This window comes from Miscanthus floridulus, chromosome 18 (genome assembly GCF_019320115.1).
Source record: "Miscanthus floridulus cultivar M001 chromosome 18, ASM1932011v1, whole genome shotgun sequence".
Classification (NCBI taxonomy): domain Eukaryota; kingdom Viridiplantae; phylum Streptophyta; class Magnoliopsida; order Poales; family Poaceae; genus Miscanthus; species Miscanthus floridulus.
In genome coordinates, this window is record NC_089597.1 from 3,473,850 (window position 1) to 3,501,653 (window position 27,804).

Below are 27,804 nucleotides of genomic sequence, written 5' to 3' on the forward strand. Positions count from 1 at the left end.
AGCATCTGCTACCTTGTTCTTCAGCAATAGAGTTTCCTTCTTCTTGAGACATCTTCTTGTATAGCAAGCATCGTTAGTTGAGTTGTTCATACACTTTGTTCCCATTTATGCATTTTAATGTATCAAAGCACGGACTTATTTATACCGAAGACTATTTTAATTTGATAGGGATTCCTACTTGACGGGTGATGCTCATGTTCGAAGCAAAGAATGGGTAGTAGTTACAAAAATTCTTATTGCTTCTTTACAGCGTGGACAATTATTTGATGAGGAGCACATTATCTCAACCCTGAAGGGAATAGCTCTGTGGCAACTTTTCTCTGATCAAATTGTCCATGTCATGATGAATTGCTAGCTACCTAGCTAAGCATCTTGAATCATCGTAAGCAAACCCTTATCAAATCAACTAGACGAGACTAATCTGTTTCCTATTGTTAGGTTGGCTATCATTGTTTCTGATTGGACATTTGGATGAAGTTATCAACATTAAAGTGAGTGTAAGCACCTAAATTTGTATATAAATTAAAGAGTCATGCCATTATTAAAAATAAACTAAGATATACCTCACATGAACTTTTAAATTACCAAATTATTACCTTATATACGATTTTAGCCCGTACTGAGCACCGATCAATGGAGGACTACTTACCCTAATTTTGATTAGGAGATTAGTATACTATAGGCGCTTGTTCATTTATTTTTTCAGGCTATGAACAGGAGGTCGTATTGGGTGTCAGTCCAACAGTTCCTAGCTTAGGTGGTGTTATTTTTCTTCAATCTCCATTTCTTCTTCCTCGCAGCGAACCTACTCCGAATTCTGGCTCCTTACCATGCCGCCGACCGTCTCCTATCCATAGCGGCGACCTCATTGCCGAGTCTACCTCCGCTGTGTCCCACCGTACTAACCGACTTCGCTGGGCCATCTCCATAACTCCCTCAGCCCTCTCTGGCCAACCATCATCCTCCTCCAGGGGTGGATCCAAAGGGGGGGCTGCCGGGGCCACACCCCCTCTAGTGAGCCTGATTTATTCATTAGATCACGGTTACTTAGCCTCAAATCACCATTAATCTCTAGCTCTAGCCCTAAATCTTCGTTATTTAGCCCTCCCTTTGTTCCCATCTTGCGTCCGCCACTGTCCTCCTCCACCCATGGCTGACGGTGGCCTCGCCGCTCTGATTCTCTGCTCCCGCCGTCTCTGCCTAGGCAGCCTACCTCCCAAGTGGCCAAGCCTCCTTTTTTTCTCTTAAACACGCACTTAGACGTGTTTTTTATTAAGAGGGAAGAGATCGTAACTGTTCTGTTACTGGGAGCTAGTCATGTCGCCCCGGACGCGAGAGGCGAGGAGCAAGACCCTTTCTAAGCCAAGACCCTTTCTAAGGCCGCAGGGCACAACCACCTGTGAGCCCAAACCCATTGTCTTCCCGAGGATAGCAACGCCTGATTTCAAGTACCTGTAGTGCAGAAGATGTTTTTTGATTATCATAAGATTTACATGGACACAACAATAATGACAACCTCAAACAAATGGCGCCAATGCGCAAATTTTATTAATCTCACCAGTCACCAATCACAAGCAAGGAATCCCTCTACACATCAGAACAAATAGCAACCAACACAAAAGAGCATGCCCAACCACATTATCCATGAACCCTGTACTGTACTATTTCCAGCCACCCACATCATGTCGCGTAGCCAGATCAAGAAAGGCGCAACAATCTGATCAGTAATCACTCCGCCGTCGCGACAGTCGCCGTGCCGAACCACCGGGAGCAGGTGTAGACGGAGCAGAAGGCCTGCAGCGTGGTGAGCAGCAGCATCATGATGGCGGCGAGGAAGGTGAGCAGCTGCCACGAGCTGAACACGTACTTGCGCATGAACCGCTTCGTCTTCACGCGCCACCGCGAGTTGTAGTAGCGGTTCACCTCCTCGATCGTCCTGTCCATGAACGCCACCTTGGTGAGCCGCACCGACCGCGTCATCCCGTTCCACAGCTTGGCGACCTCGCCGTCGCTCTTCATCCGGTTCAGCACCACCCCGCGCCGCCGCAGCAGCGCCACGTCCTCGTCGGTGTCGATGATGCCGTTCATCAGCTCCGTGTATCGCGCCAGCACCAGCGGGCCCGACGCCGCCGACGCCTCGTAGGCGACCAGGTTCCGGAGCACCACCTCCGTGTTGGAGTCTAGGGTCACCACGGGCAGGTGGAACGTCACCGTCCTGGCGTCGAACGCGATGGTGGACAGGTCGCCGGAGGTGGGGCAGAACTGGATGCCCACGTTGGCGAGCTCGGAAACCGAGGGGATCATGATCTCCTCGATCAGAGGCGGCCGGGTGAGGTACCCCGCGCCGTTCGGGTCGTGGGCGTGGTGCGTGCTCCCGTCGGCGCCGGACATGAAGAAGGCCTCGACGGGTTGCTTCATCGCCGAGAACCCCGGCACGATGGTGAGCATCTTCCACGGCGCCTTGACGGCGAACGCGATCGGCCTCGTCACGTAGCGCATCCGGCCGCTGTTGAGCCCCGACGCCATGCTCGACACGGTGAGCAGCAGCTGCTTCACGTATTCGCAGCCGGCGGCTGGTTTCTGCTCTTCATCGCCGCCGCCACCGTCCACCGGCTGCTCCTCGATGTCGTAGACGGCTTCGCGGCGACTACCGTGGGCGTCGGCCTCCGCCGCGCCGCCATCGGCTGGCTTCGGCACAAGCAGATAGTAGAGCACCTCGAGCAGGTGCGCGTTCTTGGTGACGTCAATCGCGGGGAACTTGTCCAGCATCTTGAACGGGCAGAGTTCCTTCATGAGCCCGGTGACCATCCGCGGGAGCAGCTCGCCGGCCTCGGCGGGCGACGCGCACTGCGGCTCGAGGATCCTGCGGAGGAGGAAGAGCGGGACCTGGTTCTCGAGCATGAGCATGTCGCGGAGGATGAGGCTGTGCGCTGACTTCCTCCCGGCGAAGTCGACGAGGTGCTGCATCCTCGACGACACCCTCCGCAGTGCCTTGCCGTCGGTGGCGACGTCGCCGTCGTTGGCCGCGGCGACCGCGTAGACCTGCAGGAACTCGAGCAGGAACGCGCCGTCGACGAGCATCATCCACGCGAGCGTCTCGCCGCTGAAGTCGAGGTAGCGGTGGTAGTAGGCGCGGACCTTGCGCTCGAGGCGCTTGAACTGGTCGACGAGCGCGTCGAGCCTGACCCCGCCGTCCCGGAGCCGCTTCTGCGCGCGGCGCGTGGCGGCGAGCTTGTAGCGCTCCATCTCGTACAGCTCGGGCCGCCAGTGGTGGTAGGGCCCCAGCGCAATGAACTGCGGCGTGTAGGCCTCCGGCTTATGCACCTGCAGCGGCTTGGGCACGTTGAAGACGGACACCGGGATGCCCGTGTCGTCGTCGTCGTCCCCGGGGGCGTCCTCCTCCAGGGACTGCCGGATCTGGACCACCCACCGGACCTCGTCGAACACCAGCGGCGGCGGCCCGTGACGGCTGGTGTCTGGATGATCGGAGGAAGCCATTGCTAGTCGTCCTTCGCCGGCCCTGCACGTACTCGCCACGTACGTAGGTGCGGCGGGCCGATCACGATCACTGACTAAGCTCACTTACGAGAGAAGCGCTTAGCTTAGCTGCAGGTTTGTTGCTTATCGATTGGACCACTGGTTGGAATATATACGGCTGTGCAGCACAGCAGCAGTGATTTTGCGATTACTTAATTTCGTTAAAAAAATAATAAGGAATAAAGTGTAAGTTGGTGGCACAGTGTGCTTTTGATTTGAGTTTTTGAAACGCCAGGCTTCATTTTTCACATGTAAAATTTGGGTGTCCATTCTTAGCTAGCTACCAGTACCATCACCACGTCTCATATTTTCCCACCTTGGGTGTTAGTATACATCCACAGCCGGGTCTTGCTCCAATGCGACTGAAGTAAGAACCTAATCACGGACGGATCATAAGCCAATCGGCGGTGTTAGTATACACCGCAGTCGGTCCCAGATACCGACGGTGAAGGCTATGATCATCACTGTCGATAGCTTCCTGAGGACGAAATTGGACGGTGATGTGGGTTACGACGCGCCCATGAAAGGTGCGAGTATAGTAGTGATGTCCAAATGTAGTGATTTATGTAGAGCATATGGTCCAACATTGTGGTCAGACGGGTTCGATTATTAGAGCCATGTTTGGATCGCTCCCCAGCATCAGCACAAGATGATTAAATGGTCAGCCCATTAAGAGCCCACCTCCTAGCCTTAGCCCCTGCCAGCCTCTTCTCTGCTAGACCGCCGGTGCATGTGTTCTTTGGCCACCTGTTTGGACAACACCAGATAATACGCCACCTTCGCATTTCCTATGCTAGATCTTCTACTATTCTCTGTCAAGTAGTTCTGCACCCAGGCCAAGTCTCTGATCATCATTGGGTGATACGTTGGACATAAGTCCTCACGCGTCACGCCAGACCATCTGTTGAATGCTCCAATGTATATCCCACCACGAAATATTCCCTTAGGCACTTCTGTTCTTTAATTGTTGGACGCTTTTCTTTTCTTCTCACCGAACCACCCGGTCAGTTGAGTCCTGGACACCTCCTCCAAATTATCCGGGGCGTGCACTTTTGTCGACACAATATCGTTCAGCGAGTGCAGCTTCTACACACTAAGTCCTTTTAGCTCAATTTCTTCGCCGGTCTTTTGTGCCACTTTTTCTTGTATCTCTAGGACCTGTTGACCTGTTTAACACATCTTTAACACACATGCTAATCTAAAACTTGTGTTACCATCTTAATCACTAAAACGAAGAGATATGATCAGGTACATGGTCCTTACGACTATGCCGTGCTTAGGTTCCTACCGCGTGTTGGCACAACATGGCATAGTTAGATAATCGTGCATGCCCGTGTCGTGCCCCATATCAGACCTATTCCGTGTAGGGTTGTGCCATTCGATTAGCCATGTATATATATACTTTGAGAACTCAAAATTCTCCAGCTCTTTGACTGTGTTGTGTGAACAATCATTTCAACTTTGTATGTTTTTTTATTGCTTGATTTGTACTGCCAGATATCACTATAGCGTTAGCACGGGCAATATTAAGATGTGTCACTTAGGTTAAAGAATTTTGAGGTAATTGCCTTGAAGCATTCATGATTTGTAATTTCTGTTGTATGGTAAATTTCTCTTTGAAATATCTTTGAATATGTTCACATTAACTTCAAGATGCTACTTTAATATTTCCCTGCAGGTTTCAAGGGCTAATTCTCTGCAGCAAATTGGAGAACTTGAAAGTAAGAATCAAGGCTGTCAATACTGTAGGCAATTAGTATAGTTGCATGAATGACTCAATTAGCAACAAATAGTACTTTTGTATGTTGTAGTTTTCAAAAGCTAGGCGATGAGTGCCTTTGTATGAGTGTTTTCCGGATTATATATATGATTATATACAATTGCATCAAACTTAAACTATAGAAAAAATATCGTCGTTCGTTGTTTTCACGTGCATCTCTAAAATAAAACCATGACTTTAGCACGGGCATTATACTAGTATACTTTGGGAACTCAAAATTCTCCCTGAGCGTTGTAACTCTAGCATGCATGTGTCCTTCTAATCCAAACCAGCCCAAGCCCCGTTGTCACCATCGAGATTGCCTGGGGCCCAATGGATGCCCCAATTCTGGCTCATTCCGCTTGGATGGGCAAGGAATTTGGTTGGGGTTTGGGACAAAAAATTCTTTGAAAGTGAGTTTAGACAAGTGCGAAAGGAAAGCAAAAGTAGCAAGCCCCATGTGGAAAAGTCCCAGAGTTAGAAAACGAATGCTTTTGAAATTTATGGTTTCACAGTTAAAAGTTTATGTCTAAGAAGAAGAGGAAAAATTTTAAACAACAAGATGGTTTTGGCTATCCTGCCTAAAAAAGGTCGTTGGAAGTTGAATTCTCATCTTGAAACTTCGTGTTTTAAATATGAGGTTTCCTAAATTGAAATCGAAGATGGAGGTGACATACGGAAAACATGGATTCACTAAGTAGATGAGTGGAAATTAGACTATCTTAATATTAAAGTTGCAATTTATCAACACTATTTTTTGAACAATAGACAATGTGCCTTAATAATGAGGTATCTATGGTGCCTTCGTCAATCTCTAAAGGCCCATTCATATGTGCACATGGGGAAGTGGGGAACTTTAGTCCCACTTTACTAGTTGAAGTAGAGATTGCCATACTTAATTACGGAGCCCTCTCTACTTCTCTAAGTCTAGTGCGGAGAGAGAAGGAAAACCCACAACGTGCTTGCTTGCTTGCTCGCCTCGCCTCGTCGAGGCACAGGGTGGGATGGGGTGTGGGCACGTGGCAACTATGCATGAATCGTCTAAAATTTCTCCCATGACCATGTGGAAGCGGCGATTGGGAGAGCAGGTCTCTAGAATCGTCCCAGTCCCCTTTATTATGTGGACCCACATGTCAACATCATTTTCTCTTCTATTCTCTTTCCTCTCGCTGCTCGTCTAGTGCGGCTACACACTGGATGACAGTATGGCCCAGCACATGCCTGCAGTGCGCGCGGCGCAACTAGTGTGGGCTCGAGATGCCAGTGACAAAAGGGGGAGGAAAGAGGATTGAGGAAAAGGTTGCTTGCTCCCCTCTATTTGAGGGATTGATGCGAGTTTTTGAGGGATTGAGAAAAAAAATAGGGAAAGAGGATCTGCCGCAACATGGTTTTTTCTTTAATCCCCTTTATTGCTGGTTATAGGGAAAGGGGATTAGTTTTCCTGAATCTGGTGGAGATGCTCTTAGGAAGCACATTTGCACAACTTCTCACGGCTTTCATGACAACTCGTCTTCCATTCAAGTCAGGCGGTGTCGCATACCATCTCTCTGCCGTCGGCTGCTTCGATTAGTCTTTACAACAATATCGTCACTCCACTTGTGATGATTCTTCCACCACTAGCCACGTCATCTTCATTTCATCTTCATTTGCAAACGAGAAGTATACGTACACCATAATATGATCTATTATTTCCATATTCATGATGTTTCTATCATGTTGCTATTTATGTTGATGTTGTTCGGTTTAACTAGTATGTTAGAGATTTAAATAATAGTATATGTTTTCGCTATGGCTTATGTTTTGAAATTAATTATGAAATTGCGTACTTATTTAACAATAGGCACTTTGATCTATGCGTATACACTAGTAGATAAGCGACTGCCAAAGGGCCTCTAGTCCAACTGGTTAGAGCGTCCCTGCAGCACTCCTCAGGTCCTGGGTTCGACTTCCCGTGAAAGCGAATTTCAGGCTGGGGTTAAAAAAAATCCCCTCGTCTGTCCCACGCCTACGTGAGAAGGTCTTTTTCTTAATGCAATGCCTGGTGGTAGTCATACCCTCGCAGGTCCAGTTTTTAGTAGATAAGTGACTCTGGCTTCTTTCTCTTTTCGGACCTTTTTTTCTCTCTCTTTCCGTAAGCGATTTCCATATTCTAATGGAAATGGGGTTAAGCCACTTGGAAAAGAAAAAAAAAGTTAGTATATATGCATGCTTCATGCTTGTATGTAAACATCTACATTATACTGTGTTTGAAAGAAAAAAATGCTGGTGGGATCAGCATCTGCTACCTTGTTCTTCAGCAATAGAGTTTCCTTCTTCTTGAGACATCTTCTTGTATAGCAAGCATCGTTAGTTGAGTTGTTCATACACTTTGTTCCCATTTATGCATTTTAATGTATCAAAGCACGGACTTATTTATACCGAAGACTATTTTAATTTGATAGGGATTCCTACTTGACGGGTGATGCTCATGTTCGAAGCAAAGAATGGGTAGTAGTTACAAAAATTTCTTATTGCTTCTTTACAGCGTGGACAATTATTTGATGAGGAGCACATTATCTCAACCCTGAAGGGAATAGCTCTGTGGCAACTTTTCTCTGATCAAATTGTCCATGTCATGATGAATTGCTAGCTACCTAGCTAAGCATCTTGAATCATCGTAAGCAAACCCTTATCAAATCAACTAGACGAGACTAATCTGTTTCCTATTGTTAGGTTGGCTATCATTGTTTCTGATTGGACATTTGGATGAAGTTATCAACATTAAAGTGAGTGTAAGCACCTAAATTTGTATATAAATTAAAGAGTCATGCCATTATTAAAAATAAACTAAGATATACCTCAAATGAACTTTTAAATTACCAAATTATTACCTTATATACGATTTTAGCCCGTACTGAGCACCGATCAATGGAGGACTACTTACCCTAATTTTGATTAGGAGATTAGTATACTATAGGCGCTTGTTCATTTATTTTTTCAGGCTATGAACAGGAGGTCGTATTGGGTGTCAGTCCAACAGTTCCTAGCTTAGGTGGTGTTATTTTTCTTCAATCTCCATTTCTTCTTCCTCGCAGCGAACCTACTCCGAATTCTGGCTCCTTACCATGCCGCCGACCGTCTCCTATCCATAGCGGCGACCTCATTGCCGAGTCTACCTCCGCTGTGTCCCACCGTACTAACCGACTTCGCTGGGCCATCTCCATAACTCCCTCAGCCCTCTCTGGCCAACCATCATCCTCCTCCAGGGGTGGATCCAAAGGGGGGGCTGCCGGGGCCACACCCCCTCTAGTGAGCCTGATTTATTCATTAGATCACGGTTACTTAGCCTCAAATCACCATTAATCTCTAGCTCTAGCCCTAAATCTTCGTTATTTAGCCCTCCCTTTGTTCCCATCTTGCGTCCGCCACTGTCCTCCTCCACCCATGGCTGACGGTGGCCTCGCCGCTCTGATTCTCTGCTCCCGCCGTCTCTGCCTAGGCAGCCTACCTCCCAAGTGGCCAAGCCTCCTTTTTTTCTCTTAAACACGCACTTAGACGTGTTTTTTATTAAGAGGGAAGAGATCGTAACTGTTCTGTTACTGGGAGCTAGTCATGTCGCCCCGGACGCGAGAGGCGAGGAGCAAGACCCTTTCTAAGCCAAGACCCTTTCTAAGGCCGCAGGGCACAACCACCTGTGAGCCCAAACCCATTGTCTTCCCGAGGATAGCAACGCCTGATTTCAAGTACCTGTAGTGCAGAAGATGTTTTTTGATTATCATAAGATTTACATGGACACAACAATAATGACAACCTCAAACAAATGGCGCCAATGCGCAAATTTTATTAATCTCACCAGTCACCAATCACAAGCAAGGAATCCCTCTACACATCAGAACAAATAGCAACCAACACAAAAGAGCATGCCCAACCACATTATCCATGAACCCTGTACTGTACTATTTCCAGCCACCCACATCATGTCGCGTAGCCAGATCAAGAAAGGCGCAACAATCTGATCAGTAATCACTCCGCCGTCGCGACAGTCGCCGTGCCGAACCACCGGGAGCAGGTGTAGACGGAGCAGAAGGCCTGCAGCGTGGTGAGCAGCAGCATCATGATGGCGGCGAGGAAGGTGAGCAGCTGCCACGAGCTGAACACGTACTTGCGCATGAACCGCTTCGTCTTCACGCGCCACCGCGAGTTGTAGTAGCGGTTCACCTCCTCGATCGTCCTGTCCATGAACGCCACCTTGGTGAGCCGCACCGACCGCGTCATCCCGTTCCACAGCTTGGCGACCTCGCCGTCGCTCTTCATCCGGTTCAGCACCACCCCGCGCCGCCGCAGCAGCGCCACGTCCTCGTCGGTGTCGATGATGCCGTTCATCAGCTCCGTGTATCGCGCCAGCACCAGCGGGCCCGACGCCGCCGACGCCTCGTAGGCGACCAGGTTCCGGAGCACCACCTCCGTGTTGGAGTCTAGGGTCACCACGGGCAGGTGGAACGTCACCGTCCTGGCGTCGAACGCGATGGTGGACAGGTCGCCGGAGGTGGGGCAGAACTGGATGCCCACGTTGGCGAGCTCGGAAACCGAGGGGATCATGATCTCCTCGATCAGAGGCGGCCGGGTGAGGTACCCCGCGCCGTTCGGGTCGTGGGCGTGGTGCGTGCTCCCGTCGGCGCCGGACATGAAGAAGGCCTCGACGGGTTGCTTCATCGCCGAGAACCCCGGCACGACGGTGAGCATCTTCCACGGCGCCTTGACGGCGAACGCGATCGGCCTCGTCACGTAGCGCATCCGGCCGCTGTTGAGCCCCGACGCCATGCTCGACACGGTGAGCAGCAGCTGCTTCACGTATTCGCAGCCGGCGGCTGGTTTCTGCTCTTCATCGCCGCCGCCACCGTCCACCGGCTGCTCCTCGATGTCGTAGACGGCTTCGCGGCGACTACCGTGGGCGTCGGCCTCCGCCGCGCCGCCATCGGCTGGCTTCGGCACAAGCAGATAGTAGAGCACCTCGAGCAGGTGCGCGTTCTTGGTGACGTCAATCGCGGGGAACTTGTCCAGCATCTTGAACGGGCAGAGTTCCTTCATGAGCCCGGTGACCATCCGCGGGAGCAGCTCGCCGGCCTCGGCGGGCGACGCGCACTGCGGCTCGAGGATCCTGCGGAGGAGGAAGAGCGGGACCTGGTTCTCGAGCATGAGCATGTCGCGGAGGATGAGGCTGTGCGCTGACTTCCTCCCGGCGAAGTCGACGAGGTGCTGCATCCTCGACGACACCCTCCGCAGTGCCTTGCCGTCGGTGGCGACGTCGCCGTCGTTGGCCGCGGCGACCGCGTAGACCTGCAGGAACTCGAGCAGGAACGCGCCGTCGACGAGCATCATCCACGCGAGCGTCTCGCCGCTGAAGTCGAGGTAGCGGTGGTAGTAGGCGCGGACCTTGCGCTCGAGGCGCTTGAACTGGTCGACGAGCGCGTCGAGCCTGACCCCGCCGTCCCGGAGCCGCTTCTGCGCGCGGCGCGTGGCGGCGAGCTTGTAGCGCTCCATCTCGTACAGCTCGGGCCGCCAGTGGTGGTAGGGCCCCAGCGCAATGAACTGCGGCGTGTAGGCCTCCGGCTTATGCACCTGCAGCGGCTTCGGCACGTTGAAGACGGACACCGGGATGCCCGTGTCGTCGTCGTCGTCCCCGGGGGCGTCCTCCTCCAGGGACTGCCGGATCTGGACCACCCACCGGACCTCGTCGAACACCAGTGGCGGCGGCCCGTGACGGCTGGTGTCTGGATGATCGGAGGAAGCCATTGCTAGTCGTCCTTCGCCGGCCCTGCACGTACTCGCCACGTACGTAGGTGCTGCGGGCCGATCACGATCACTGACTAAGCTCACTTACGAGAGAAGCGCTTAGCTTAGCTGCAGGTTTGTTGCTTATCGATTGGACCACTGGTTGGAATATATACGGCTGTGCAGCACAGCAGCAGTGATTTTGCGATTACTTAATTTCGTTAAAAAAATAATAAGGAATAAAGTGTAAGTTGGTGGCACAGTGCTTTTGATTTGAGTTTTTGAAACGCCAGGCTTCATTTTTCACATGTAAAATTTGGGTGTCCATTCTTAGGGGGTGTTTGGTTCCCATGGACTAAAGCATTTTGGACTAAAATCTGCACTTTAGTTGGACTAAATAGCCAAACACTTGGACTAAAAGTGGACTAAAATCCTTTAGTCCTTTAGTCCACAAAACTGGACTAAAATGGACTAAAAGGTGTTGGAGACACTCATGCCTCTCATTTATTATCTTCTCTCTCCACTTTAGTCCATTTTAGTTCAAGGAACCAAACATCACTTTAGTCCACTTTTAGTGGACTAAAGTGGACTAAAACTTTTAGTCCATGGACTAGAGAACCAAACAGGGCCTAAGCTAGCTACCAGTATCATCACCACGTCTCATATTTTCCCACCTTGTCGAACTGACCGTGTCTCCTACTTTGATATTTCACACGTTTTGTTTATGCAGAGAAGACAACATATATATATATATATATATATATATATATATATATATATATATATATATATATATATATATATATATATATATATATATATATATATATAATTATCAGACAGAGCGGAATTCCTTTTTATAGAGTCTGAGACTCGGAGTGGATTTTGAACTTCCCACTATGCTCCTGGCTACCAAATTAAAGGGGGTTAGCGGCAGGGATAGTGCTTGTTGTGGTTACTATCAGTCTAAACACTAGGAACAGATCACAAATTAAATCAACATTCGAATTGTGAGATGAGAACAGCCCAAACTTGCAAGCTTCAGACAAAAAAAAAAAAAAATCCGTGCTAGGATGCACGGAGCCAGGAGCTCTAGATCCGGCTATCACATCAACCCTCTGTCCTTTTTTTTTTTTTGAGAAGTCAAACATTCTTAACTTTGACCAAATAATTACGAAGAAATATTAATAGTTATGGTGCTCCCTCCGTCTCCAAATAAATCAATTCCTACAATCCGTGCTAGTCAATTTTTTTTTTAAATTTGACTAACTTTATAGAAAAGAGTAACAACATCTATGTTATAAAATGAGCACCTTATGAAAATATATTTTATAGTAAATCTAACGATACTAATTTGATACATAAGTCTTAATAACTTTTTTTTTCTAAAATTTCGATCAAAGTTTAAAAAATTTTGACTTAAGAAAATTATAGTAATCTATTTATTCAGGGATAGAGAGGGTATATAATTAGCATCATTAGATAGATCATTGAATCTATTTTCAAAATAAATTTATTTTGATATGAAATGTTGCTAATGTTCTTTTACAAATCCGTTCAAACTTAAGAAATTTGACCAGCATAAATACCGTAGCGAAGTAGGCCAACAGGAAAGTTGGAAACGATCAGCATCAGCTGCCTGCGCACATTGCACCAGACAGGAAAAGAAAAGCGATTGGCATTCTTTTTGGACCGATTCGTTCCGGGCGCTGAAGAATCTCCGCCACCTGTTGGTACGGAGCCCCCAGTTTGCTACATGATTTGCATCAGGTCCTAACTGTTAAAGGTGGACACTTTTGGACAGTGCCATGCTGCGTCCATATATAGTCCATACAAACTTATTGGCTCCCTCAATTTTGGCATTTTTTTAGAAAATTCGGCAAAAGGGACTTCTGAACATTTGGATTATTTTATGAAAAATCCCGTTAAAACAGTACATTGAACTACCGGCAACAGAGAGTGACACTGTCGAGGGTAATGACAATGGTCAACTGGGGCATAAAATACTGGCCATCAGATGAGATCAGGCGCGAGCAACGCAACGACCTCCCAATAGGAATATGGCAATAACAAATCTGCAGGCATCCTTCACACACCAGACTGGAAAGTTAAGAACAGTAACCTGCAATGCAAGCACTTGATTGTTATCTCCCCTGGCACTCCCCTGCTTTTGCATGGAGTTTGCTTATGCAGCTGTGCTGCATGCGTACTTATCCGGCGATGCACAGCCGATTGATATAATCGTGAGACATGCTTTGGCCTCATCGACCGATCGACCTACCTACCGGTTCCTGTTAATGTATGCTCAAGTGGGCGCAAGATCGGCCGCCTTTTCCGTTTGGAGCGGTATTTGGGGAATATGGCCTATGGGCAATCGCAATGATCGGACCGTCGTGTCCAGCGTGCGGCATGATTCCAGATCGCCGGAGAAAACAGCCTGCGCTCCAATTGGTTACATATCTACGGCATGTTTTACACGTAAATGCCTGTACGTTGCAACGGGAAAGAGTAATATCATGATAATACGAATATGAATGTTTCAAAGAATAATACTTCGAGCGTGATGGATCTCAAGTGGCAATAATACAATATAACCCAACACCGGTATCACAATGCCCAACTCAAGCAACAAGAACAGAGTGATTTAACACAAATGGTGATGGTGCATGCAGTGGAAGTCTCCTCCGCAGTTGAGTCCTAACCCTTGCAAGCGGTACATACTCCCATGCAGTCTTCAAAGGATCGCTTGCCTTTATAATCCTACATCCAACTATGATGATGTCAATGCCCGGTAGTTTATCACCTGAATTGTAAATCCAAGAGATGCAAGTGACATGGTGTATCAGATGATGCGAAAGTTACAGAAAAAATAACGGCTCAAATTCTCATGAGCACTGAAGGCAAGAAGACCTCCAACTGAAGCATATATCAAGATTAACCTCCAACTGAAGCATATATCAAGATCAACCTTCAAGAGTACACAACAGTTCATCACGCGTTTACACTATGTAACTGTTCCAGAAGCAAGAGAAAACGATCTAATGCCATCCAAGTCCATGATTAACCTGGATAATAATTCTGTAGAGCCTGTCAAATATTTTATATTTCAGATATTAAACTTTTATTCATTGGAATTAGTCTTATGCCATATATACATCAAACAGGAAGAAAGAGAGGTCAGGGCAGTTATTCAGTTACCTTGGATTTGCATTGATTCCTTCACAACACATTTCCTGAAATCAATGCAGAATTACAAGTATTATAGAAAGGTCGACATAAATCCTGATTCTACCTAAGGCATGACGTATTGGCATAAGACTGAGAGGAAAGCAGAAAAGCATTGCAATATCCTACTTCTCAGTGATCTGTCACTGTAAATTGTTCATCTGCATCTTGCTTTTCTAATGCCTTTTCAAAACACAGGATATAACATTTCTGCCATAGCTCTACAAATATATTCGTAACTACTGAATTTTCTCAGTTTGTCATTGTTTCGTTCTAAATGCTAATGCTAAACTACTAAAAATAGATAGAATTCATCCACGCCTATGCAAAGTACCCACTTAGTATAGATAGGATTCATCCACTAATTATGTGCAGAGAATAACTCTTTTATCCACTGCATGGAAAGCCTGGCAACCTGTAGCAGGACAAAGCATATCAAGCAATTCATCAAAAAAGAATATAATATATGCAACCTGGTCCATTGATTAGCTGTTACAGCGAACATGGTAGCACGCACAGTAGGTGTGACTGTATGTGGCTAACTCTATTTCTTGGTAATTAAATATCATTCATAATTCACAGGAGGTATGACTGCATGTGGTAAAATACATCTTGACATGCAAGGCTTTTTGTATTGGTCAATTGGTTGGGAATTTTCTAAAAAAACATGCACACCTTTTGTTTTAGGTCCGTTATATCAAAGTGAACACTCCTGTCTGCCTATCTACATACAACATTTTGAATCAAGCGACCACATAAACGCAAGTCAAGCAATCGGAAAAGATAATGACACAATGATGTAACTACAAACTTTCGTAATCAACCTGCTGCCTCTGTTGTTGGACGAGTGATAGAGAGACAGAGAGTCCATGTACCGGGTTAGGAAAACAACTGAACCACGGATGGATATCATTGCCATTAGCTTTTACAACATTATTTCCTAACAAAACATATCCTCCAAATGAGCATTAAGAAATTTGCTTTTATCTCCTCTGTATAGTTAGACAAGAGAACGAGTAGCCAGTCCGGCCCTGTCAGCCTGTCCATTTGTTATCACCCTCTGCAGCCCAAGGTATAGTACTTGCGCATTTTCAGATCTGATAGCAGCTGCATGTCCGCTGCAGTGTTTTCTTAAAAAGAAAAGATAGTAGGAAACTGAACACATGAAGTAGTAAGAGCAGAGTCTGCATAACTCAAAGCTGTATGTGCACGAATAACAAAGATACTACCTTCCATGAGCTTTTGGTCTTAGGAAAATAAAGATGAACTGGAGTGTTTTATAGCTAGACAGGTGCATCTTATCTTGAGTAAACAATTGTAATTTGCAGTAGAATGAATGATTAAGAACACGACATGATCTGTACACCAAAACAAAAAGAAGAGCAAATAGATAGCCATGAATTGAAAAGATATATCACCGGTGAGCGTACGGCCAAATGAAACAAGAATCTGGAAAGAAGAAAAAAAAATGTTTGATGCAACTATACAACATAAAGGTATTTTTTGGCGGGTAAAAACAAACCTTTTCTCCATTTAGTCAGGCTGCCAAATTATGAAACACAAGCAAGACAACAAGTTGATGGTGAATGTAAAGGACCGTGACGCCTAAGAGAGAGGTTGAATTAGGTAATTTAAAATTCTACTTCTAACTATGGCCTCTAATTTTCACCTTAGCAAAATATATGCAAGAAAGTAATCTATCTAAATGTGCAACTATGGTTTTGCTAAGTGTGTAACTATCTCTACCGTAAAAGAGTTATGCAACCTAGGTTCCAATCCTATCAACTAGCCTATCAACTAAGCTAGGAAAATAAAGCACACAACTAAGGTAGCAACGTAGATGCGGAAGATAGAGATGTAAATTGCCGTCGACGACTCTGATATTCTTACCAAGGTTTTGAGAAGCGCTCAAGTTTCCCCTTAGTTCTCGGTAGAGCCCCTCGCAAGGAATTCCTCGTAAGGGTCAAGCTTTCAGTCGGGTAACTCCATGGATAGCCCCGGGCCTTCCCCACGTGCAAGTGGATTTCCGGTGTGCCTTCCGGCGAGCCTCTTCCGGACCGCTCCCCGCCGTCTTCACTATCAAGCTTCCGGCCGAAACGTCGCGGGCCTTCTTCCCTCCGGTACATGGTGACGGCCACACCACAAACGCGGTTGGTGTGGTCTCGCAAGACTACAAGCCCCACCGAGTACAAACACGATGCGCACAAGCACCTTTGATCAAGAGATATGCAAACCTCACTAGCAACTAAGCCTAAGCCTAGAGCAAGCGTATAAGCGGTGGTCTAACTAGCCTAAACACTTCGCAAAGCACCTACACTAATCGCCATGTGTATCACTAAGCACTATACAATTGGAGAGCACTAAAATGGTGTAGCAACACCCCTCATATGTTTCCTTGCTCCTCCACCCCTCATTTGGCCGGTTTGAGGTCCTATTTATAGCCCAAGCAAAGATATGGCCGTTGTGGGCAAGATCACCCTTTCTACGGACCATCGGACCATTGCTTTAGAGTCCAACGCTTTCTGCAGGTTACCATTGAAACTAGCCATTGCAATTCTAGGAGCGTCGGACCATTAGGTGAGTGTCGGACCATTAGCGCCAGACTATATGGTGCCACTGTTCACTTTGGTTCAGGGAGCGGCGGACCAAAGATAGAGGCGTCGGACCATCCGATGCTCCATTTTCAGCATAGACACACTTCTGTATTTTGAGCATAACTTTTAGCTCCGAACTCCAATTTTGGTGATCTTGGACTTTTTGGAAAGCTAATGAAAATCTCTACAGATTTGATCTGGTGTCATGTCAATTTGAGCAGATCCAAAATCATGAGACAATTCCAATTCATTCACCTCTTTGTCTCGGCTTGAGTGGCTTCAACTTTGTTTGTGTATTTGTGTCCGCGCTTCTACTTCTTGGCGTCTTTGACTTCTAGCATGTCTTGCAGGTCTTCAAAAAAGCTTTTAATATCTTGTTTGAGGTGTTGATCATCCAGATCACCTCGTTGCCTTAAGTCAAAGTCCACCTTGCATACATTTGAACTACACCTTTTATACTAGCAAATAACATTAGTCCAAATGGTCATGTGGTTCATCAAACACCGAAATACAAACTAAATGGGCCAAGGGTCCGTTTTCCTTGCAATCTCCTCTTTTGGTGATTGATGACAACATGACCAAAACAAGAAAATAATAAATGCGGAATTTAAAAACTATCTACTTGCTAGGATGCAATGCAAAGGCAAGTTTAATTGATGCTAAAGATAACACTTGTATGAATCTTTGAAAACTTATCTTGCCCTTGCAAATGTCCCTGAAGTGGCATTATGGACTTAAGCCTCCCCCTAACTCCATAATCCAATATTCTCTCCTTTCTAGACCATTCTCAAAAAGCGTTCTCCTCTTTGATCTATGGATTGGGCTTGCTTTTGGTCCTACAATTTCTCGCCCTTCGGAATCAAACAACGAAAATGAAGACATTAGTAGCACAAGGGAGGGTCAAATTTTGTGATCCTTTGTATGTGGAGTGGAATAGATCACAAAACTTGACTCTCACATTAAGACTAACTCCCCCTAAATATATGCATACATATGGTGGATGAAAAGCATATGCATAATCGGCAAATTAATGCACAAGGAAGTTTAATCTATATAATGCATGGAGAAAGCATATAAATACGAAATTGAAATCAACATGATGATATCGTTTAGGAATACTACATGTAGAAACCAATTGGATTATCACCACTTGTAATGGGTGGTGGATTTTGAAAGCATGATGCTTATCTCTGAGGACTCCATTTTCCTTGCAATGAGACTACTGCACACATGATAAACTTGAAACATGGTGTTAGTCTCAAAGCATCCAACTTGTAAAATAACCTCCCCCTAAAATTGTGCATATAAGCATAGAATACTTGTAGGAGACATGCACATTGATTTTAAAATCAAAATGTCACTTTGAAAGATGACATTTGGGGGAAATTATCTATAATTTGGACTTTGGCACATATTTGATATATTTGTAAAATGAGCTATGTGTCGTGCTCCTAAACAATTAAATCCTTGTAGGTTTGCTCCAAGGGTAAGAGTGATACCGAGCAATCCTACCATATGGTTTACCTAGTCTATGTATGACAAAAGATTAGACGTGCAAATGCAAACCTAGGCATGAGAAGGAACTAGATGCTAATTGAAATTACAAGAAATTAAATCTAGTTACCTAACATGGGAAGGGGAATTTGGGTCTATAGTATTCACTAACCCACTTGGCAATGGCCTTGTTCCGATGTGATGCACCCCAAGAAATGCACCCAAACTTTGCCAAGTCTCCTAAATTCTCCGAAGTCCATTGGACTTCTCACTTCCCCTTCGGGATCCAAACCTTCTTGGTGCTCTTCATGTTTGAAATAATTTCCTTTGGCACCCAAATGCATTTGGTCCCTATTGTTGGCTTGCTTGTTCACCTTGATGGTCACCACCTTGTCATTTTTCTTCTTCAAGAGAGATAAGGTGTGAAGGCCTTCTTGTCCACCTTGTTGGTGTATGTGTTGGAAAGCTTGCTTGCTTGCTTTTTGTTTTTCTCTTTCTTCTTTGCTCCTCCCCCATTCTTCTCCTTGCACTCATAGGACTTGTGGCCTTCCTTGTGGCATATGTAGCAAACCATGGTTTGTCCTTCATCAAGATTCTTCACTCCCTTGACTGGTGTTATCTTGATGAAGTTAGGGCTTGCTCCATTTTGCATTTCACTTGAGTCAAGTCCTTGGTGAGTCAAGCCACTTCTTGCTTGAGTTGCTGATTCTCCATTGCGACCTCTTGTGTGCAAGTTTCTACAACAACTTTCTCAAAATGAACTTGGTCGCAAAAGGGTGAGTCTAAACATAAATCAATGCAAGAAGTAGAGGCATCCTTTTTAGGCATGTTAAAGATTGAAATTTTCTTTTTAGGTGCTTCGGTGGGGGTTGTACCGATGGCTTCAAGATTAGCAACTTTATTAGTTAGCTCATCACATTGTTTGCACATGGTTTCCATTTTAGCAAGCAATCTTTTATAAGCATCTTGTGAGCTAGCTAACTTTTCCTTTAATTTTTCATTTTTCTTTACAAATTGCTCGTCATTGATTGTGCATTCATTTATGTTTGCACTAGCCTCAAGTTGCTCAATTTTAGTAGATAGCTCCACATTAAGATTGACAAAAGTTTCATGTTGTTCAAGTAAAGCCTTATATGCTTGTTGTGAGCTATCTAATTTTTCTTTTAACACTTTTAGCTTCTTTTGTTGGCTAGTACAACTTTTAGCATAATTAAGATTTTGTTGCAGAAGTTGATCATAAGAACGGTAGCTCATCATCACTATCATTATCACTTGAGCTAGAACTTTAGTTACCTCATGCCATGAAGGCACACATGTGAAGTGCTTGATGATGAGTGCTTGCGACCGTTCCTCTTGTGTTGGGCTTCATCTTCACATGATGAATCATCCCACGTCTTGATTGTGGTGAGGGTTTGGTGCTTCTCTTTTCTTGCCTTCTTCTTTGCCTTGGGAGTGGGCTTGTTCGGACAAACTTCAACAAAGTGCCCTTTCTTGCCGCATCCATAACATCCTTCTTTCTTTGCTCTCTTCTTTGATTGGTGAAGATGCAATCTTGAATTTGGATGGGCACACCCTTGACATTGAGCAATTGGATCATCTTCTCCACCTTCTTTATGAGCTTGAGTGATTCTTCATCAATGCTAGAGGTGGAGGAGGACGATTGATCATCACTTGATTATTTATCATCATCTTCTTCATCTTCACTTAAGGAGCTTGAGCTTGAGCTTGTCTCAGCTTGCTTGCCCTTCATCTTCTTTTTATGCTCATCACATGTGAGAGCTTCGCCTTTGCTTGATGAAGAGGCTTCTTCTTGACCAATCTTGTGTGACATTTCAAATGCCTACTATTTTGCCAATGACTATGGCTAGGGTCATGTTGCTTAAGTCTTCCATGTTGTGGAGGATGGTGATGATGCTTGCATATTTCTTTTGTTGTAGCACGGAGATGATCTTCCTCACAATGTCCGCATCATCTAGCTTTGTTATTCCTATTGAATAGAGCTCATTGATAATTAGATTCAAATGAGAATACATATCACGAACAAGTTCATCATAATTCATTTTAAAGGAATCATAACTTTCTTTAGCTAGGTGATGTTTTTTCTCATGGGCATTACTTGTGCTGTCATGGAGCTCTTGAAGTTTTAACCAAGTTTCATGTGCCGTATTTAAAGTGAACACTTGGTTAAACATATCCATGCTAAATGATTCAAACAAGCAATTTTAGCTCTAGCATTGAAATGAATTTCTTTTTGCTTCACTCTTAGTGGGTTTATCCTGTCACGAGTGACTCTCAAGTCTACCGCCTCAAGGTGACAAGCCATTCTAGCTTTATAGTAGGGAAAATTAGTGCCGTCAAAGTGCGGAGGCCTAGAGGTATCTATCCCAACCACTCTAAATAGCGTCGGCTCAATGACGGTGAAGCCAAAGGTCCAAACAAAGCCAACCAGCTTTGATACCACTTGTAAGGGACTGTGACGCCTAAGAAGGGGGTGTTGAATTAGGCAACTTAAAATTCTACTTCTAACTATGGCCGTTAATTTTCACCTTAGCAAAATATATGCAAGAAAGTAATCTATCTAAATGTGCAACTATGGTTTTGCTAAGTGTGTAGCTATCTCTACCGCAAAAGAGTTATGCAATCTAGGTTATAATCCTATCAACTAAGTGAGGAAAGTAAAGCACACAACCAAGGTAGCAACATATATGCGGAAGGTAAAGATGAGATAGAGAAGCAAACTCCTGTCGATGACTCCGGTATTTTTACCAATGTATCGAGAAACGCTCAAGCTTCCCCCTAGTCCTCATTAGAGCCCCTCGCAAGGAATCCCTCACAAGGGCTAAGCTCCTAGTTGGGTAACTCCATGGATATCCCTAGGCCTTCCCCACGTGCAAGTGGGTCTTCGGTGTGTCTTCCGGCAAGCCTTTCCTGGACCACTCCCCGCCATTTTTACTATCAAGCTTTCGGCCGAAACACCGTGGCCCTTGTTCCCTCCGGTACACGGTGGTGGCCACACCACAAACGCAGTTAGTGTGATCTCACAAGACTACAAGCCCCGCTGAGTACAAACATGGTGCTCGCAAGCATCTTTGATCAAGATGTATGCAAACCTCACTAGCAACTAAGCCTAAGCCTAGAGCAACCACATAAGCGGGGGTCTAACTAGACTAAGCACTTCGCAAAGCACCTACACTAATCACCATGTGTATCACTAAGCACTATGCAATTAGAGAGCACTAAAATGGTGTAGCAACACCCCTCATATGTTTCCTTGCTCCTCCACCCCTCATTTGGCCGGTTTGGGTCCTATTTATAGCCCAAGCAAAGATATGGCCGTTGGGGACAAGGTCACCCTTTCTATGAACCGTCGGACCATACTTTGATGGACCGTCGGACCATTGCTTCAGAGTTTGACGCTTTCTGTAGGTTACCGTTGAAACTAGCCATTGCAATTCTAGGAGCGTCGGACCATTAGGTGAGCGTCGGTATCAACGGCGGCGGTGGGTGAGAGGGTCGTGACCGTCATTGTGGTGGTAGTTTCACTATTTTTCCTCTCTATACCTCTATCTTGTCCTGTGTAATGAAACAACATTGCTCCTAGGCATGGTGAGGCAATCACGCAGCCTTGTCGAGTTGAGACTAGTGATTGTTGTAGGGTGATCATGACTTTCTTTTTTTCCCTGATCTGGCGATCGTAACTTCCTTTTGTGAGAGAAAGGAAACCAAAGAGGGAGGGGGAGAACTGCGTGACGCATGCTGGGTGGGGAAGAAAAATCGGAGAACCCCGCGACGCTGGGCGAGCATTACATAGCTAATGGCGATCATAAGCTGGGTGGACTTTCGTGAGGGGAGATGAAGTGAAAGCCGGGTGAACGATTCCCATCCGTAACTTTTAGTTGTATATAGAGACTTTACCTATTGAACGTTTTTTAGAAGATCCTATTGAACAATTAGTCATTGCTATGCATCGTAGCCTTGCATCATATGGCCCACGTGGCCACACCACACGTCTCCTATGAAATGCACGAAAAATGTAGACGGGGCCATTAGGTGGGCCTAGGCCCACATCACGCACCGGCCCATCTTCTGTGCAGAGACCATAGAGTATTCCCTGGGCTCCCATCGATCGCAGCCGTGGGTACGCTGGTGCTGGTGGAGTTGCGCCATGGCCCATCATGTGGCTATAGCGGTCGCCCCACTTATCAGCTGAACGAGCGCAACTGACTTGTTTGCGCTCGCCGTCGGCTTGAGATTGATGCCCCGCCTTGACGTGGTGTCAATGCACTAGTGAGATGCATGAGAAGATTTCTCTCCTCTAATTTTTTGTTTGTTTCCACTCCTTGTCTCTGTTTACCATGGCACCAATGACGTCAATGCTCGCGCGCGCCACTGCCAGTAGCTCATAGTCCTAGTCCTGAGTTCTCTAGGACCTTGAGCGACACTATAAAATCGAGACCCTTATTATAAGTATCATATCAATAATACTCATATTTATATAATAATGTTACCAAGAAATATATGAAAAATATACAAAAGAATTTTTATAAACTAATTTATTATGCATATGAGATTGAATAAAGTTGCTCCTCAATGCATAAAGTCGTGAACCATTTAATTTCTCTTGAGACAAATTTCTTGATTACATGAGGAATTAAACAATTATTTACTGAAACTAACATAGTTTTGAACATGTTAAGAGGGTAGAGAGAGAGGAGAGTTGGCAATTAGGATTTGCAAATGAGTGAGAGGGGAGAGTTCCTTTCCCTCATGCTCTTAGCATTATATATAGGCAATGACATTTTACAATCGTCTTCATGGTGAGGATGGAATTCATAAGACACTACATCAACCCATATTGGGCCTCTTAAGGGGGAGTTGGCCCATATGAATATGGGCTCCCCCAACAGTTGCCCCTTAGCTACTAGGTTATGGCCGATACCACATGACATAGTAGATACTCATGCAAGAAGAGGCACAATACAACTCAAACCTTGGTTGCAAGATCGCCCTTCACAACTTGCACGTGCGCGGCTCACTAAAACTCCATCCCAAAAACCCTGTGGGAAAAAGGGCATGGAGAAAAGAGCACTGCGCACGACTCTAACCTATATATGTTCCAATTCCTAAGGCTTCAATTCTAGCTCCAAGCACCTTAATCTTTCGGACATCTTCATCTTTGGGCTTTGGCTCCTGCTGCCATCTGTAACATGGTTCATCGGCTTCTCTCGGCGCGCAGGTCTTCATCTCTAGGACCATCTCGATGTGCAAGGCCTTCATTTTCGAGGCCTTTACCTTCCTTATTGCATACCAAATTGCCCACATAGTTACCAACACCTGAATAAGATCGGCATGGGACATTGTTTCAAACAGGTTCGCCAACCAACCACTTGAGTTTTCCTCATGCATCTCGCTGAGGTGTTCGACGATTTCCTCGCTCTCCAATGCCCATACACATCTCGCCATATTACATTCAAGCAAGGAATGTTTCCAAGAATTAGGGGTTCCACATAAAGCATATTGGTCATGATCAGCCATATTTATGTAGTGAAGAACATCTACCGATGGCAATGAGTGCTTTGCGAGCCGCCAAATAAAAATTCGTACCATTAAAGGCACCATGACCTGCCACAACGACGACCTACTCCTTCTCTTCCTCTCTCCTATTAGACCTTGCTATATTCTCCGACAAAGCATGCCGTATAATAAGCATTCTATATGCAGGATCTCACTGTGAAAACTCCTGTCTTGTCATAAAGCCAAGCTCGGAAGTCCGGTTGGCTCCGATGACACAAAGGGATATTAAGAATCACATCAATATCAGCTTGTGTGAATAACTCTTGAAGCTTTGTTCGATCACATCATGCAGATGTGTTGTCAATTAGCTCGCTCACAAGCTATGGGGGTATGGGCGAGCACTAGGTACTAGCCGCAGCATACTATCAGTTAGTAGCCAGTCCATATTCCAAACTGACGTAGCTGAACCTGTGTCGATTCTCCTAATCAGGCCAAGCTGAAGCACTTCCCTACCATCCAAAATTGATCACCAGATTTTAGAGGGGGCGGAGCCAAGATTGGCCTCCAAAAAATCACCTTATGGAAAATAAACTGTCTTTAAAATCCGAGCGCTCAGAGATACCAGTTCCTTTAAAACTAGAAGAATTCCCCTCACGTTGCTGCGGGATTTTAGGAGACAATTTATGATGAATAAAGAAAATATTAGAGAGTTGAGAAACAATGCATACTATTAAGTTATTTGGAGGTGATATGATGAAATATAATACAATTCGTGTCCTACGGGGGAATATTATATGACTATCTGGTGCATTAGCAATTAACTGATAAAAAATAATACCTTTGAGGCTCCTATTATACTATATGTAGTACTAAAAAGAGGAACAATCACCTTAGTTTGTGTTATGCCTCTACATGATAGAAGACAAACAGGCATGAGAGCTAGCTAGAGGCGAGGAGGTACATAACATATGCTGCAGTCGAGCGTATTGAGCTGCCATGGCTTCGGCCGAGTGAAAATATAATATCATTCATAATTCACAGGAAGGTATGACTGCATGTGGTAAAATACATCTTGACATGAGGCTAGGCTTTTGTATTGGTCAATTGGTTGGGAATTTTCTAAAAAAACATGTACACACCTTTTGTTTTAGGTCCATTTTAATCAAAGTGAACACTCCTGTCTGCCTATCTACACAAACATTTTGAATCAAAGCGACCACATAAACGCAAGTCAAGCAATCGGAAAAGATAATGACCCACAATGATGAACTACAAACTTCTTGTAATCAACCTGCTGCATCTGGTGTTGGACAAGGTGATAGAGAGACAGAGAGTCCATGTACCGGGTTAGGGAAACAACTGAACCACGCATGGATATCATGCCATTAGCTTTACAACATTATTTCCTAACAAAACATATCCTCCAAATGAGCATTAAGAAATTTGCTTTTATCTCCTCTGTATAGTTAGACAAGAGAACGAGTAGCCAGTCCGGCCCTGTCAGCCTGTCCATTTGTTATCACCCTCTGCAGCCCAAGGTATAGTACTTGCGCATTTTCAGATCTGATAGCAGCTGCATGTCCGCTGCAGTGTTTTCTTAAAAAGAAAAGATAGTAGGAAACTGAACACATGAAGTAGTAAGAGCAGAGTCTGCATAACTCAAAGCTGTATGTGCACGAATAACAAAGATACTACCTTCCATGAGCTTTTGGTCTTAGGAAAATAAAGATGAGCTGGAGTGTTTTATAGCTAGACAGGTGCATCTTTATCTTGAGTAAACAATTGTAATTTGCAGTAGAATGAATGATTAAGAACACGACATGATCTGTACACCAAAACAAAAAGAAGAGCAAATAGATAGCCATGAATTGAAAAGATATATCACCGGTGAGCGTACGGCCAAATGAAACAAGAATCTGGAAAAAGAAAAAAAATGTTTGATGCAACTATACAACATAAAGGTATTTTTTGGCGGGTAAAAACAAACCTTTTCTCCATTTAGTCAGGCTGCCAAATTATGAAACACAAGCAAGACAACAAGTTGATGGTGAATGTAAGGACCGTGACGCCTAAGAGAGAGGTTGAATTAGGTAATTTAAAATTCTACTTCTAGCTATGGCCTCTAATTTTCACCTTAGCAAAATATATGCAAGAAAGTAATCTATCTAAATGTGCAACTATGGTTTGCTAAGTGTGTAAGCTATCTCTACCGTAAAAGAGTTATGCAAACCTAGGTTCCAATCCTATCAACTAGCCTATCAACTAAGCTAGGAAAATAAAGCACACAACTAAGGTAGCAACGTAGATGCGGAAGATAGAGATGTAAAATTGCCGTCGACGACTCTGATATTCTTACCAAGGTTTGAGAAGCGCTCAAGTTTCCCCTTAGTTCTCGTAGAGCCCCTCGCAAGGAATTCCTCGTAAGGGTCAAGCTTTCAGTCGGGTAACTCCATGGATAGCCCCGGGCCTTCCCCACGTGCAAGTGGATTTCCGGTGTGCCTTCCGGCGAGCCTCTTCCGGACCGCTCCCCGCCGTCTTCACTATCAAGCTTCCGGCCGAAACGTCGCGGGCCTTCTTCCCTCCGGTACATGGTGACGGCCACACCACAAACGCGGTTGGTGTGGTCTCGCAAGACTACAAGCCCCACCGAGTACAAACACGATGCGCACAAGCACCTTTGATCAAGAGATATGCAAACCTCACTAGCAACTAAGCCTAAGCCTAGAGCAAGCGTATAAGCGGGTGGTCTAACTAGCCTAAACACTTCGCAAAGCACCTACACTAATCGCCATGTGTATCACTAAGCACTATACAATTGGAGAGCACTAAAATGGTGTAGCAACACCCCTCATATGTTTCCTTGCTCCTCCACCCCTCATTTGGCCGGTTTGAGGTCCTATTTATAGCCCAAGCAAAGATATGGCCGTTGTGGGCAAGATCACCCTTTCTACGGACCATCGGACCATTGCTTTAGAGTCCAACGCTTCTGCAGGTTACCATTGAAACTAGCCATTGCAATTCTAGGAGCGTCGGGACCATTAGGTGAGTGTCGGACCATTAGCGCCAGACTATATGGGTGCCACTAGTTCACTTTGGTTCAGGGAGCGGCGGACCAAAGATAGAGGCGTCGGACCATCCGATGCTCCATTTTCAGCATAGACACACTTCTGTATTTTGAGGCATAACTTTTAGCTCCGAACTCCAATTTTGGTGATCTTGGACTTTTTGGAAAGCTAATGAAAATCTCTACAGATTTGATCTGGTGTCATGTCAATTTGAGCAGATCCAAAATCATGAGACAATTCCAATTCATTCACCTCTTTGTCTCGGCTTGAGTGGCTTCAACTTTGTTTGTGTATTTGTGTCCGCGCTTCTACTTCTTTGGCGTCTTTGACTTCTAGCATGTCTTGCAGGTCTTCAAAAAGCTTTTAATATCTTGTTTGAGGTGTTGATCATCCAGATCACCTCGTTGCCTTAAGTCAAAGTCCACCTTGCATACATTTGAACTACTACCTTTTATACTAGCAAATAACATTAGTCCAAATGGTCATGTGGTTCATCAAACACCGAAATACAAAGCTAAATGGGCCAAGGGTCCGTTTTCCTTGCAATCTCCCCTTTTGGTGATTGATGACAACACTGACCAAAACAAGAAAATAATAAATGCGGAATTAAAAAACTATCTACTTGCTAGGATGCAATGCAAAGGCAAGTTTAATTGATGCTAAAGATAACACTTGTATGAATCTTTGAAAACTTATGTTGCCTTGCAAATGTCCCTGAAGTGGCATTATGGACTTAAGCCTCCCCCTAACTCCATAATCCTAGTATTCTCTCCTTTCTAGACCATTCTCAAAAAGCGTTCTCCTCTTTGATCTATGGATTGGGCTTGCTTTTGGTCCTACAATTTCTCGCCCTTCGGAATCAAAC

The 27,804-nt window shown here is 45.2% G+C and overlaps 2 protein-coding genes across 2 annotated transcripts; both read right to left on the reverse strand.

Annotated features, from left to right (window-relative positions):
* Positions 1-1,524: 1,524 nt before the first annotated feature.
* On the reverse strand, positions 1,525-3,590 carry LOC136522955 (putative UPF0481 protein At3g02645). The gene has a single exon (XM_066516751.1). The coding sequence runs from the start codon at positions 3,496-3,498 to the stop codon at positions 1,729-1,731; it is 1,770 nt and encodes a 589-aa protein (XP_066372848.1). The 5' UTR covers positions 3,499-3,590; the 3' UTR covers positions 1,525-1,728.
* Positions 3,591-9,093: 5,503 nt separating this feature from the next.
* On the reverse strand, positions 9,094-11,123 carry LOC136523026 (putative UPF0481 protein At3g02645). Its single transcript, XM_066516808.1, has one exon. It carries the CDS (start codon positions 11,066-11,068, stop codon positions 9,299-9,301), a length of 1,770 nt encoding a protein of 589 aa, XP_066372905.1. The 5' UTR covers positions 11,069-11,123; the 3' UTR covers positions 9,094-9,298.
* Between the last annotated feature and the right edge of the window lie 16,681 nt (positions 11,124-27,804).